Here is a 13706-nt window from a genome sequence, read left to right as displayed (position 1 = left end):
CCTTTGAATAAAGCCCTAACAAATATAGTTTGTGTCCATGCCAACCCTGAGATTCTTATAGATAAATTAATAAATCAAATGACAACCTGCACTTTACTTGTTGAGCAATTGAAGATTTGAAATGTATTAAATCTTTTCGTTTTTAATTTTAAAACTGATGTTTTTATTTTGTGCTAAAAAAAAATTGATTATAAATTTACAAATAAACATCAACTTTTGTTTTTTCATCATTTAAACAATATCAACCTACAAAATAATTTACAATTATCAAATATAATTGATTTAAAATGCATTACCCATACTTAAAACTTTACAATTTTAAAATAAATTTTGGAATGCAATGATAATAATGTAATAGATCCTTCCCAATTTATTAATAAATTCATCATGTTTTCACTATTATGCCTTACAATTCTTCTTTTAACTTTGAAATCCATAAAAATTATAAACATTTACAATTACAATGCCATATCTAATAATTTTGAAATTTCGACGCCAACGCTTTGCTCCTCCTACCTTGTCTAGTGAATGGGATATTCCTATACACACGACCACTTGAAGGTCCATCGACTTAACCTTTGTCCGAACCTCGATCCCATGGGCTAAAATAGGACCAACGCCCCCATGTTCCCCCGCTCATACGTATAATGTAGCTGTCTAGCCATCGATCCCAATGTCATGGCAAATATAGAGATTTATTGAAGGCTACATCCTGCAGAAAGAAGCCGAAAAGCAAAGCACAGAGCGAATGGAGATGGAGGTAGAGAAAGGAGAAGGATGTTCAAAGGTTTCAAAACGCTTGAGTGTAACTAATACCATCCAGGCCAGCTTTGGTCTTCCCGACGATCCAGACTATGTCTTCGACATTGCGGCCAGGTACTGAATGCTCCATTTTCTCATTCATGCTTCTCTTCTATATCCTCAACATCGAGTTTTGATATTTGGAGTTGGCGAGAATTGACCAAGTGATCAGCTGACGAGGAAAGGATAAATTCCCTAAACTGAAAGAGAACTGGCCATAGCCAGTCTGAGTATCCCATAGTAAATAAATACTTTGCAGTAGAATACTTTCCATTCCATATGCAAAAGTTATGTCCATTTAAAGCTACAAGTAGAACACCTCGAGATTTCTGGAATTCTCTGAAAATAAAGGAGAAAAAGTGCGCCCTAATTGAGGATAGAATTCATTTGATGACAATGGGAACGAAGTTCATTTAATCTCTATATATGCCACTCGTTTAGAAAACCATTATGAGGTAGCCTGTCTGAAATTTAATGTGGGGATTTAACCTGTCAGCCCACTGTAGGTGGTTTGTACCTTCATGGGTGGGCAGCAGGTGGCCTATACCTTTGTGGGTCTGGTATTGGTGATTTTTGAGTTGGACTTTTTTTTCTCATTAAAGTTATTGATATTTTTTGAGAATTTAGTTTATCATTTAGAACATTGAGTGTGCACAAAGCTAATTATATCTATATAGGAATCCTTTTATTTGACAGCCCCTGGTTTGTTCTTTACTTCTTTCTTCTGGATTTGCAGGTACTTTTTCTTGGGATTCTTAGTCTTTATTTGGGCATTTATTATCAAAATCAGCTCCTCAGCAACATCTGCATTTAGTTTTCTTCCTTCGAATGTTTTTTGTGCAGAAATTTTGTGCATCGGGCAATTAATGCAAATTTAGAAACTTCATCTCAACTTTGAGGTTTCCCAGATCTAGTTCATGTGATCTTTCAGTCTCATGGCTAATTCTGAAATATGAATTTACAGTGGCAACATTTCACTTCTCTTCAATCCAATTTCAGAAGGAAACCCAAACAAATAAATGTCATTTAAGTGTACTTTAACACTCCAAAGCTACAGCACTTGGGGCACACTTTCCATGCATATAACAGATCTAAAATGTCTTATTCAGTAGATTATAACAGTGGTAAATCTGCCCCCTTATCTTTTAGATATGTGTAATTCAGTGCTAAGTTATGTTAAATCAGCATGAGCAACCAGCATTAGAATCTACCCAATCGAAAATATTACCTAAGCTAAAATCCAAATCTGTAAGTACACAATTTTTGGTCAGCCAGAAGAGATTATATATACATATATAAATGAATTACATATACCACATACTAACAGCTTATCAAAAGCTGATATGAGTCAAGCTTTTTGTACTGTCCTAGGGCAATAGGGCAATTTTTCTCCTAGGGCTTCTTATTTCGATTAGGGTTTCCAACAGAATCTAATACATTCACTTGACAGCAGACATCTCTTCATAAAATACACAGATTATTCTGATAACAATAATGGACAGTAATATTTCAAAATTCACAATAAACAGATTGATGATCCAGCAACCAATGTTCAATCAATACTTTACAGACCCAATCACATATGAGATTCACGACTTGCTTGGTAAACTGTACTAACAGTATATGAGACATTAATTTTCTAACTCTATGATCTGAGGAACTGTCCCAAACAGATCCAACTATCTGAATTTAACTAAACTCCTGTAGCAAGACTGCACTTGCCTCACTGAGTTTTGTTTTCCTCAGGACATGACTGCTCCAACATGCGCTCTGCCTGAATTAATCTGCTCCAGAAATACTCCGTGTTGGAATTTCTAAGTCTAACATGTTATAAACCCTTCATGCACTTTACTGATTTATTCTTACCTACTTGTTCTGTTAATTAACAAGTTATTTACCATGTAAATACTGGAAATAAATACAAGTACATGCTCAACACATTATAGATCATCAACTGAAGGAAACAAAACAAGCACACAAGTGACACTGTTGTTTTTGGACTAATGTTCTCGGAAAAACCCAATGCGGGAAAATCGGTGCAGCTATCTGAGGGTTTTATTATTAAGCAGTTCTTTTCTGAATACACTGGGTGCCAAACTGGCTAACCTAACAGAGATAAAAAAATCTGGCAGCAATACCTCTTTTGGGAAACAGGTATTTGGAAAGTCTGCTCCACGAAATCCCTCTCCAGCACAATTTGAAACTCAGCGTCAGCCTGAAACCCTCTGCGTCAGCCTACTGAGGCTCTGCGCAACCTCTCTGGCTCTCTGTGTCACTCCTGCTGCTTTTGCGTGGATGACGCAGGCCCTTCGGGCTCTGCGCAGTCTCTGCTGCCTCTGCGTGGCTCTCCTCTGGCTTTGCGCCTGCCTCTTTCTGCTTCTGCGCTGGTCTCTTGGCATTGTCCCTGCGTCGTACTCACTGCCCCTTGTTGCAACTGATCACTGATTCTATCTCTCTTAGCAAACCTCGCTCTAGAGAATAGAATGACTGATCACTCTGGTGTGTTCGCCAAGTGACCCTCAAGCCTCCTCTTATACTTCTCGTTGACATATCAACGACCGAGATTAAGTCCCTAATTAACGGCTAAGATTAGATCTGGCTTGATCCATGTCTTTTGGACCATTCTAACACAGTTTCATATTAATGAACATTAATATTTTAATTTCCCTAAGTTTAGACTTCGGGACTCCATTAAAAATATTAATTATTTTAATATCTCCTGAACTGTTTAGAATCTGCCCAAACCCTTTTTGGGTATTGGAGATCTCATGTGTCCCAACCTCTCCACCAAATTTCATGGCTAGAGCACATCCGATGCTACCCCAAATCAACACTACGAGGGTGATCGGATTGCTTCAATGATTAGCCAGTGCGGTTCCAGAGTTACTTCGGACTGCAGCTACAGAGAATAGTTGATCTGCAATTAATCTATTCCAGAAATACTACAAGGGGTGGTCAGACTGCTTCAGGGATTAGTCAGTATGGTTCCAGAATTACTTCGGCTCCCAAGATTGTCCAACGCGGCCACAAAGAATAGTTGTGCAGCTTCAGGACTAGACCAGAAACACTGCCAGAGGAATCACCCAATGCCTGTCTCAGAAAAGTTTCGATTTGCTTTGGCGAACTGTACTATATGCCTCAGACAAAACTCACACCATTTTAGAATAATGTTTGGCTGCCTCGCTTCAGGAGATCTCGGTCTATTCCAAGAGATTCACTATTATTTATCTTCAAGACCAATGCACGTTCTCCAGAATGACTTCAATGTTCTTCCTTTAGAGTCTTCATAGTCTGCTTTATGAAATTGGCTGTGTATTCCCCTTAGATATTTACCAAAATTCCACTAATCTTCAGACAGATAACTCCCTGTTTGCTAGAACAAAGTAGAAATAGAAAACACATAACTAACTAGGGTGGAATCTTTCACCACTGAAATTAGTAGAAGAGAAGGGGTCTTAAAACCCTCAGAGCTACAACTCAAGAAAATAGATGATTTGATCCACAATTGATGATGATTGATTTGATCTCAACTCTTCTCTATTTATAGATTTTTCCATGGGCTCCAAAATGTGAGGGGTTGTGGGTGCAACCCCCAATTTTGGGTTTTTTGCCCCAGCCGACCCAACTTTTGCCCAATGTTGCCCCAACATAGGAAAAATTGGGTTTTTACCCCTTTATCAAGACTATAGCCTATGGGGTCAGATAGGCTATTTCGTCCTCCAATTTGGAGAGGACATTACAGTGCCCCCTTCTCGAAATTGCTTGCCCTCAAGCAATTGCAAATTGGGATGTTGTAAAACTCATTCCTCTTCCCATGTGGTGTCTTCTTCTGGAAGATTCTTCCATCTAATAAGATATTTTGAAATTACTTTGCCCCTTAGTTTCTTTTCTTGTACTGCCATGATTACTTTTGGAATTAGCTCTAGTTGTCCTTTTTCATCCAAAGGGGGCAATTCGATAGAAGTAGTGACTGTTGAAATTCCGTGACCTTGGATCTAGGTTAGAGTCTTAAATCACTGATGCTACCAAACCAAGAGTCTCAACCATAAACTACTTTGCACATAGAAAATCTAAAGCAGTAAATCATACAATGCACAATGAACACAGTTTTAAACAAAATTGTACAATGATGTATAATCACCAATCTTTGTTATATTAATCCAAACTGATAAATACAATAGTCTATGGTTACAAGATACAATGACAAACTTGGCTGCAACACTTCTTGTCGTATCTTGTCCTGTCGGTCCATCGCACCCGTTCTGCTCACTAGTAGTGCCTTAGTCCATCAAGGCCACTACACATCGAGACTTCAGGAGGGCTGCCCTCTAACACTGTTGCATGTCCTTTTGCACGGTGTACTTAGGCTGATCCAATATGCTCCTCTGGGCTTGCCAATACTCGAGATCCAATCTGCTAGGCTAGCAACAACTTTCGTCCATCAAAGTGTTGCACTTTGGCACCATCCTTCACCCAACCTTCAACTGCTCTTTGTCCTTCAAGATAGCTTGTCAAGGGCTACTTTGGGTGGTCAACTCACGCTGCCCTCCACCAACTCTATGACTCCCAATCTACCACTGTTGGATTTGCACCTAAGAGGATAATTGCACCCCACAATATGTCTTCTACTTGGCCCCAACAGCCACCAACAAATCTGATCCAATTCTAGTCAATACTTTGACCCAATACCTCTCCACAAATAACTGCTGTCTTCCACGCTTGCACTTGCTTTCACTGCAACTCTGGTTAGGGCACACAACGCTACCCCTCCACCCTTCACACAGTCAACAACTAAGCCTTTTATGGCCGCGGTTCTCCAAGGAGAGGCTCCTCCACACCTACGCTGTCCCAATCTAGGCTTGTACACCTCAACACTGCCCTTGAAACAACCTAGCTGCTGGCTATGGCCTGCAGCCTAGCACAACAGCTGCTGTAGGTCTTCGTTCTCCTCCAAAACACAACCAACCAGCCCTTAAAACAACACTGTCATGCTCCTATTCTTCTCGGCCTAGACAACCCTTCAAACTGGCCCTAATCCGCACTTAAGATCAACCCAACAACCTTGTCTTAGCCCACAAACAATCCACTGTCACCTACAACAATTCCATGCTGTCTAGGGCAGACCTTTCCATGCTGATCCAAGTCTCCTTCCCACTGCGGTTTGGCTCTACTTCTGTCTTGAAAACTGAGCCCTAGAACAACCCTTAGATAGCCCTCAAACAACCCTTTCTCACCACACTGTCACCTAGAGCAAACAGAGAAACCCACGCTGCCTTCTAGCCCTCCTCACGCTATCCCTTTGACTCTTCTTCTCCACCGAAAATTTCAGAGCTCACTTGGAGATGTATTGCCCTTACTTGGGTATGTAGATGACTTCAATACGCTTCATATTTATACACATATGAATGCTCAACGTCACATTTGAAGTGACACTTGTCAAGTTGGCCTACTTGACAATTAATTAATTATGTCAACTTCAAAAATTCATATCTCTCTAATGACAACTCGGATTCGGATGATTTTTGATGCGTTGGAATCATCTTTCTGAGCACTATCATCCTCATCCATCACATGCCATGAATCCATCATGGTATTTTTCCAAAAACACGATGGGTGCCAAAACCCCTTTCTTGGGTTCCAAGCCCACAAGCTGCCCCTGTGGCGCTTTGTCCTCCAACCCCTGAACCCCTGGGGCTTGGAGTACCTCCCAAGCTACAAAATTCAAAAGTGACCTATTGCCCAAAAACCTTCTTGAGACATGAAACATGGAAGGCATTATGAATTCTGCTTTCTTTTGGCAGTTCTAACTCGTATGCCACTTCTCCTATTTTCCGAAGAACTTTGCATGGGCCATAAAACCTTGGCTTCAACTTTTCTGCACCACTTTTCTTTAGTGTAGAATGTTTATATGGTTGTAATCTTGAAAATATAAGGTCTCCTTCCTTAGAGCTGCGTTTTGTTCGGTGCTGGTCTATGTACATATTTTTCCGATTTTGGGCAGCCTGTAGGTTTTCTTTGAGTGTCCTGAGAATATCCTAGCTTTCTTGTATCCAATCTTTAGCTAATGGGGCTTTGCTATCTCCGAAGGCAATGTCGATAAAGGATGGAGCATCATAACTGTACATTGCTCTGAAAGGTGTCATCCCAATACATAAATGATAAGTGGTGTTGTAACAATTCTCCCCAAGGTATAACCATTTGATCCATGCTTTTTGTTGACTAGTCACTTAGTTACATAAGTATCCCTCAATCCATTTATTCATGATCTCTGTCTGGCCATTTGTTTGCAGATGATAGTTGGTCCTTCGGGTTAATTCGGTCTCTACTAGCTTGAAGAGTTCCTGCCAAATGTTCCCATAATTCTGCTATCCCGACCATTGACTATATTTTTAGGCAATCTGTGAAGTCTGAGAACTTCTTTGAAGAACAATTCTACTACCTGTTTGGCCGAGTAATCAATTAGGATTGCAAATAAATGTGCAAATTTCGTCAACCTGTCAACCACTGTATAGATGCAGTCTTTGCCTTGTGCTTTGGGTAGTCCTGTAATGAAGTCCATTGAGATGCTTTCCCATTTTTGCCCAAGAATTGGTAAAGGTTGGCGTAAACATGTAGAATGCGTGTGCTCGACCTTATTTTGTTGACATATCATGCATTCCTTAATGTATTTTAATATGTCATCTTTGAGACCTTTCCATGAAAATCACTCCTTGATTTGTCAGTAAGTTTTGAAGAATCCTTGGTGTCCAACTGATGGTATGTCATGTGCAGCCTTAAAGATTTTCTCCTTAAGCGTAGATTCAGAAACCAAGTATATCCTGTCTTTATAGTACATAATATCATTGACTATCTTATACTTGTCATCTTGAATGAGGCTATCTGACAAAGCACAAGCAAATTTGTTCTTGAAATATTCCATAGAGAGGTGAGCCTTCCAGTCTTGTGTGGGCTCCATGAGAGAACATATTACTGTTTTTTTGGAGAGTGCATTGGCCACAATATTCTTTTTTCCTTTTACGTATTCACTATCAAAGTCATAAGCCTGGACCTTGCTTACCCACTTCTGCTGTCGTTTGTTTAGGTCTCTTCGTTCCAAGAAACAACGCAAGTTGTTGTGGTTTGTCTTCACTACGAACCTTCTTCCTACCAAGTATTGCCTGAACTTTGCCAAGGTAGGCATAATAGCCAACATTTCCTTGTCATATATGGAGTAAAGTCTCTCTGTGTCCTAGAGTTTCCAACTTTCAAATGCAATTGGATGGCCCTTCTGCATTAACACTTCTCCTATTCCTTCTCCTGATGCATTGCATTGTAATACAAATGGTTCACTGAAGTTGGGAAGTGCTAGTACTGGACATGAGCTCATTACTTCCTTGAGCTTATTGAATGTCTTGCCTAATTCCTCCATCCACCTGAACGCTCCCTTCTTTGTCAAATCTGTTAATGGTGCGCTTAGTTGAGAGAAGCCTTTGACAAATAACTGGTAATAGCTACAAATTCCAAAAAATCCTCGAAACTCGGTGAAATTCTTGAGTGTTGGCTAGTCCAATATTGCTTGAATATTCTCTTGATGTACCTGCACTCCTTTCGCACTAATTATGTGTCCCAAATAAAGAATCTTTGTCATTCCAAATTTGCATTTTGATGCCTTGGCATAGAGTGATTGTTGTTGCATTATGCTCAAAATTTCATCCAAGTGCCCCAAGTGATCCTTCCCATGTCTTGTTGTATAAGAGGTCATCAAAAAATACTAGTAAGAATTTCTTCAACTAGTTGTTGAAGATGCTATTCATGCAGGATTGGAAAGTGGCGGGAGCATTAGTTAGACCAAATGGCTTGACCAAAAATTCAAAGTGTCCATAGTGGCATCAGAATGTTGTCTTCGGGACATCTTGCTCTCGAACTTGAATTTGATGATATCTTGATCGTAGGTCAATCTTCAAAAATTAAACTGCTCCATATAGCTCATCTAGTAACTCATCGATCTTGGGAATAGGATACATGTTCTTGATGGTCATTTTGTTGAGTGCTTGGGTACTCAATATACATCCTTGACATTCCATCCTTCTTTTTAGCCAGAACCACTGACGAGGTGAACATACTGGTGTTGGGTCTGATGTGGCCCATCGCTAGCAATTCTTGGATTGCTTTTTCTATCTTGTCCTTAAATTTCTTTGGGTGTCAATATGGTGCAGTGATCATGGGCTTGGCTCCTTCTTCCACTCTATAGTATTTTCAAATCCCCTTTTAGGAGGCAATCCTAGGGGAATATCACCAAATCCCTGTCCATGCTTGCCCAACACTCGTTGAATGTCTGCTTTGTACTGTGGACTGCCACTGTTGGGTTTCTTTTGGCTTGTAATCATGCATTTTGTAGCATATGATACATCTCCATGCCTAAATATGACCTCCATTATTCTGGCGGAAACGATTTGTGGGCTACCATTTGCCATGCCTCTCAAAACTACTTTACTACCATTAGGGGCTTTAAATTCCATTTCTATTACTTGGTAGTCCATAGTGTGCTTTCCTAATGAATAGAACCATTGAACCCGTAATACAATATTGATATTTGCAAGATCTATTACGTAAAAATCACTAGTGAAAGTATAATTACCAAGTGTTATGCTCAAACTTGGGATTGTCCGTGTGTAATCCAAACCATACCCATCTTCTATTATCACATCAAGGCCTTCAAACTCTTCTGTAGGATGCCCTCTCTTTGCTACTAATGCTACATCAATGAAGTTGTGTAGAGCTTCTCCATCAACTAGTCCTATGATGCGTTGTCCCTTGACGATTCCCCTGATCCTGAAAGTGTAATATCTAGGGGTCTCTAATAAAGATGTAATCTTAACTTGCGATTGAGATTTATTTTCTTTGTGGGGTTTTCGTCTTGTTTAGCTTCCTCATGGGTTTGTTATTTCTTTGGGCTGCTAGGCTCATCATTTGGGGTGGGTTCTTCTTCTTCATCCTCATCATCGGAGACCACTTCGATGTAGTGGATCTTTCCTTTGCCTAAACAATGATGTCCCTGCCTACCATGGCTCCTTGCAAGTGAAACAAAGCTTCTTCCACCTTAGTTTGCTTTGGGTTTCCTCATCCAACCTGTCCCTTTTGGGCGAATCACATTGAAAGGGCTTCTTCTCCTTATCTTTCTGAGGGACGAAAGGCTTAAGCAGGGCCTTAGATTTGGTTGATGCATTCCCCATATCACGAGTCTTTTTGATGGCATCTTGGAGAGTTGTGTGATTGAAAGCCTTAACCCAACCTTGTAGGGGTTCAACTAGTCCTTTTGTGAAGAGCATGACTAGTCTTTCTTCAGATATGTCTGTCACCATGACAATAGTTCGTCAAATTCTGAGATGTATTCTTCATGCGATCCTGTCTGTTTGAGTTGTGCCAAATTTCTGAAGTGTATGTTCGGGTTCTTCCGATCAAATATATTTATTAATCTCTGCATAAAGTCTACATAAGAAGTGATGTTTGCATGCCCCAATGTAAACATACCATGGTACCACCACTCATGTGCTTCTCCTTTTAGATGTAGTGTGGCAAATTGGATAACGTTTGCCTCTAACATAGGGTTGAGCCTGAAGTGTTGGGAATCACGATTGTCGTTAGACCAAAACCCGCAGGTGTTAGTCAACGATCGCATCGCCAGAGATAAGGATCCACAAGAGGCGGTTAGTCCATGTTACGAAACACACGAGGAGCGTTGGTTTATCCAATGTACAACAATCTCCCCCCCAACGCGAGCCGGATGTGTATCGAACTTGTAACCTACGCTCTGATACCACTTGTTGGGAATCATGATTGCTGTTGGACCAAAACCCGCAGGTGTTAGTCAATGATCACATTGCCAAAGATAAGGATCCATGAGAGGCGGTTAGTCCATGCCACGAAACACACAGGGAGCGTTGGTTTATCCAATGTCCAACAGGAAGTAGGTGCCTAATTTTTGCACCCAAGCTCTAGCTGAACATTTAGATGATTGATCAACTAAGGGGAGGGAAAGTTTGCTCACCTTGCGCATTAGGTCAGAATTCAGTTGTCCTCTAGGTCTATTTCTATATCTGGTGGTAATGTATTCTTGGAAAGTCATGGCTGCTTGAGTGTTCTCTTCTAGTGCCTCACTCTTGGAAGTATTTGTCAAAGAGTCTATTTGGCTCTGTTGGTTCTTGGTTTGTTGTCTGCTGATGGTTCAAAAATTGAGGAATTAAAGGTTTGTGACTTTTCCCATTGGTTGTCCTGTGGTTTGTTTAAGCAATAATATTGGAGGGGCCAGGGTTATGGCTGCCGCTCCTTCAGTACAAACACTATTTCCCGCATTCAATCCATTGTTGCGAAGCTCATTTATGGCTTGGACAATAACCTGAGCCATTTGTTGCTATCCTTGCATTGACATGTTGGTCATTGGCTGTCGCTGTTGGAGTATTGCATTTAGTAGGGTACCAAGATCCTGTTTCCCTTGCCCTATTTTATCCCCCTTGGCTGGCTGATGGGTGTTCCTCTTTGTTAATTTTAGGTATGTTCTATGCTTAGAGCAATTTATTTCAATTTTCATAGTTAGCTCAATATCTTTTCTAGATTAGCAATCACATCAGCATTAAAGTAAACTGTAGATAGAACATAAACATAAATTGCAGAAGACAAGCCAAGACAAGAGGACACAAGATGTGGCGCTAGCCAGGGACAAACCCCATTGTGGGGAACCCTTGATCAATTCTTCTTATATGTTCTTCAATAGTTCAGCAGAGAGAGAGAGATAGTATTTTTACAACAGAAGTCAACACTTTGACTTATCTAGATAAGAGCATAGATCATCTCTAAGAAGATGATACATGAGATCAGTTGAAGACATGCTGCTTCAACTGATTCTCCAAGGTGACTCCTTCACCTATTGTTGTGCTGCATTTTGTCATCATGCCGTGCCTCACCGCACTGCACCATGTTGCACCCATCATCATTATGCTACATCTCATCACGCTTCATTAATCATGACTGTACCCATCATTGTATTGCATTATGTGCCATCGCTGCACCATGTTGCCATACTGACCTATGTCCTGGCTGCACCATGTTGCCATAATGACCTATGTGTTGGCTGCACCTTGCTTGCTTGTTGTCCCTTGCTTGCTTGTCCCTAGCATGCTTGTTGTCCTTAGCATGCTAGTTGTCCCTTGCATGTTAGCTATAACATTGCATGCTTGGCGTATTTGTTGCTAAGTACCATACAACTGTCCCAATGTTGCTCTCCTTCGGAGACAGATGCTCTGGCTGTTTTGGCAGTTCCCGGTAGTTCTGGCAGTTCCAGTTGTTCCCAGCAGTTCCGGTAGTTCCTGGCAGTTCTGGCAGTTCCGGCTTTTCTGGCAGTTCCGACATTTCCGGCTCTTCCAAATTTTCTGACAGTTCCGACTTTTCCGGCTTTTCCTGCAGTTCCAACTTTACCAGCTTTTCCAGCTTTTTGGCAATTCTTGCTTTTTCGGCTTTTTTGGCAGTTCCATCTTTTCCGGCATTTCCGGCTTTTCTGTCTTTTCCGACAGTTTCGACTTTTTCGGCTTTTTCGACAGTTCCAGCTTTTACGGAGAGCCGACCTGATGTCTCTTTAAACAACTTGAAGAAATTTTGGATTGGTGTGGCACAAGGGTTGAGGAGAGAGGCCTTCTTGAGTGTAGTGGCAAGAGGCAAGGAGTGAGGGACTAGGCATTATGATTGCATAGTGCACAGTGACTGAGGGAGAGGCAGGCCGAGGATTGCGCAATGGAAAAGTCTAAGAAGTAGGGAAGCATGATTGGGCATTGTGACTGCGCAGTGGCTAAGGGAGAGGCTCAAGGGACTGTGCAGTTAAGCATTGCAAGGGTCCAGAAGTGGTTCCATTGTTCATTGTGATTGTGCAGTGCACAGGGCAAGGAAGGGCTGATCAAGATTGCGCATTGGGTTTGTGCAACCAGCAAGACTGAGTGTCTGAGCATTGCAGTTGCTCAATGTGCAGTTGGGGGAGGCTATCGTCTAGGATTGCGTAGTACGTAGTTCTAGGAGGTAGAGGCATCATCATTGTGGCTTAGGACTGCGCAGTTGCTAGAGATTGAATGGTTGCTCATTGATTGAGCAAGTTGCGAGGACAGTGAAAACTCCAAAAATGACTAAATGTGAGATTAGTGAAACGAGAGGGTAATAATGAAAACATAACAAGACTTGAACATGATCACACATACAAATGATCAATCACATGACAAGGAGATACAAAATACCCAAAATAAACATGTATTCATTGAACGACAAAAAAACGACACTTACCTCCAAGTGCAACACTTAAGATATACCTTTACAACACAAGTGTCGACTGCAAAGAGAAAGTGTGGAATACCTTAGGAATGAGTCCAATGCATGTCCCCATGATAGATAAGACCTTCTAATGCAAGAGAATGCACTAGAGCTACCTCTCAAAGGTGTGCCAGAACTACCTTTCACAAAGAATGACACTTACCCTAACAAAAGACAACAATTTAGATTTGTTTTAGAAAGGGACTTGAAAACTTATAGAACAAGTATTAGATCACTCTAATAACTCAAAACGATAGTTCACATGATTAAAGGGAGGTTCCGAAATTTGAATGTAGGCCTAAATTGGAGGGTGTTGTAGCAGCGACAACAACAATGAAGGTGGATATCATGCCGTATCAAGGTGAGATAGCTACTTTGGAATTATACCATTGGTTGTAGCAATTAGATGTTTATTTTAGTTTTTATCATATAGAGGAGAAATAGAAAATTTTATTTGCTCGTTTGAAATTAGAGGGCATTCCCTAACCTGGTGGGAAAGCCATATAGAAACCTTTAAGCTAGAGGTAGATCCTCCACTAACTAAGTGGAAGAATTTTAAAACTCTCATAAAATCCCAA

At 40.8% G+C, this 13706-nt stretch overlaps 1 protein-coding gene across 1 annotated transcript in view; it reads left to right on the top strand.

The window, feature by feature from the left end:
* The first annotated feature begins 562 nt into the window (after nucleotides 1-562).
* LOC149223099 (Transducin/WD40 repeat-like superfamily protein) overlaps nucleotides 563-13706 on the top strand; it is a 279042-nt gene continuing 265898 nt past the window's right edge. The window contains exon 1 of the mRNA XM_089385763.1: nucleotides 563-876. Within this exon, the coding sequence (XP_089241889.1) occupies nucleotides 749-876 (128 nt within the window). The 5' untranslated portion in view covers nucleotides 563-748. The remainder of the gene's footprint in view (nucleotides 877-13706) is intronic.

The sequence above is a fragment of the Pinus tabuliformis genome, chromosome Q, assembly GCF_031772625.1.
Source record: "Pinus tabuliformis cultivar Carrire ecotype Pingquan chromosome Q, CPIR1, whole genome shotgun sequence".
Taxonomy (NCBI): Eukaryota; Viridiplantae; Streptophyta; class Pinopsida; order Pinales; family Pinaceae; genus Pinus; species Pinus tabuliformis.
This window is presented reverse-complemented; position numbering and strand designations above follow the sequence as displayed.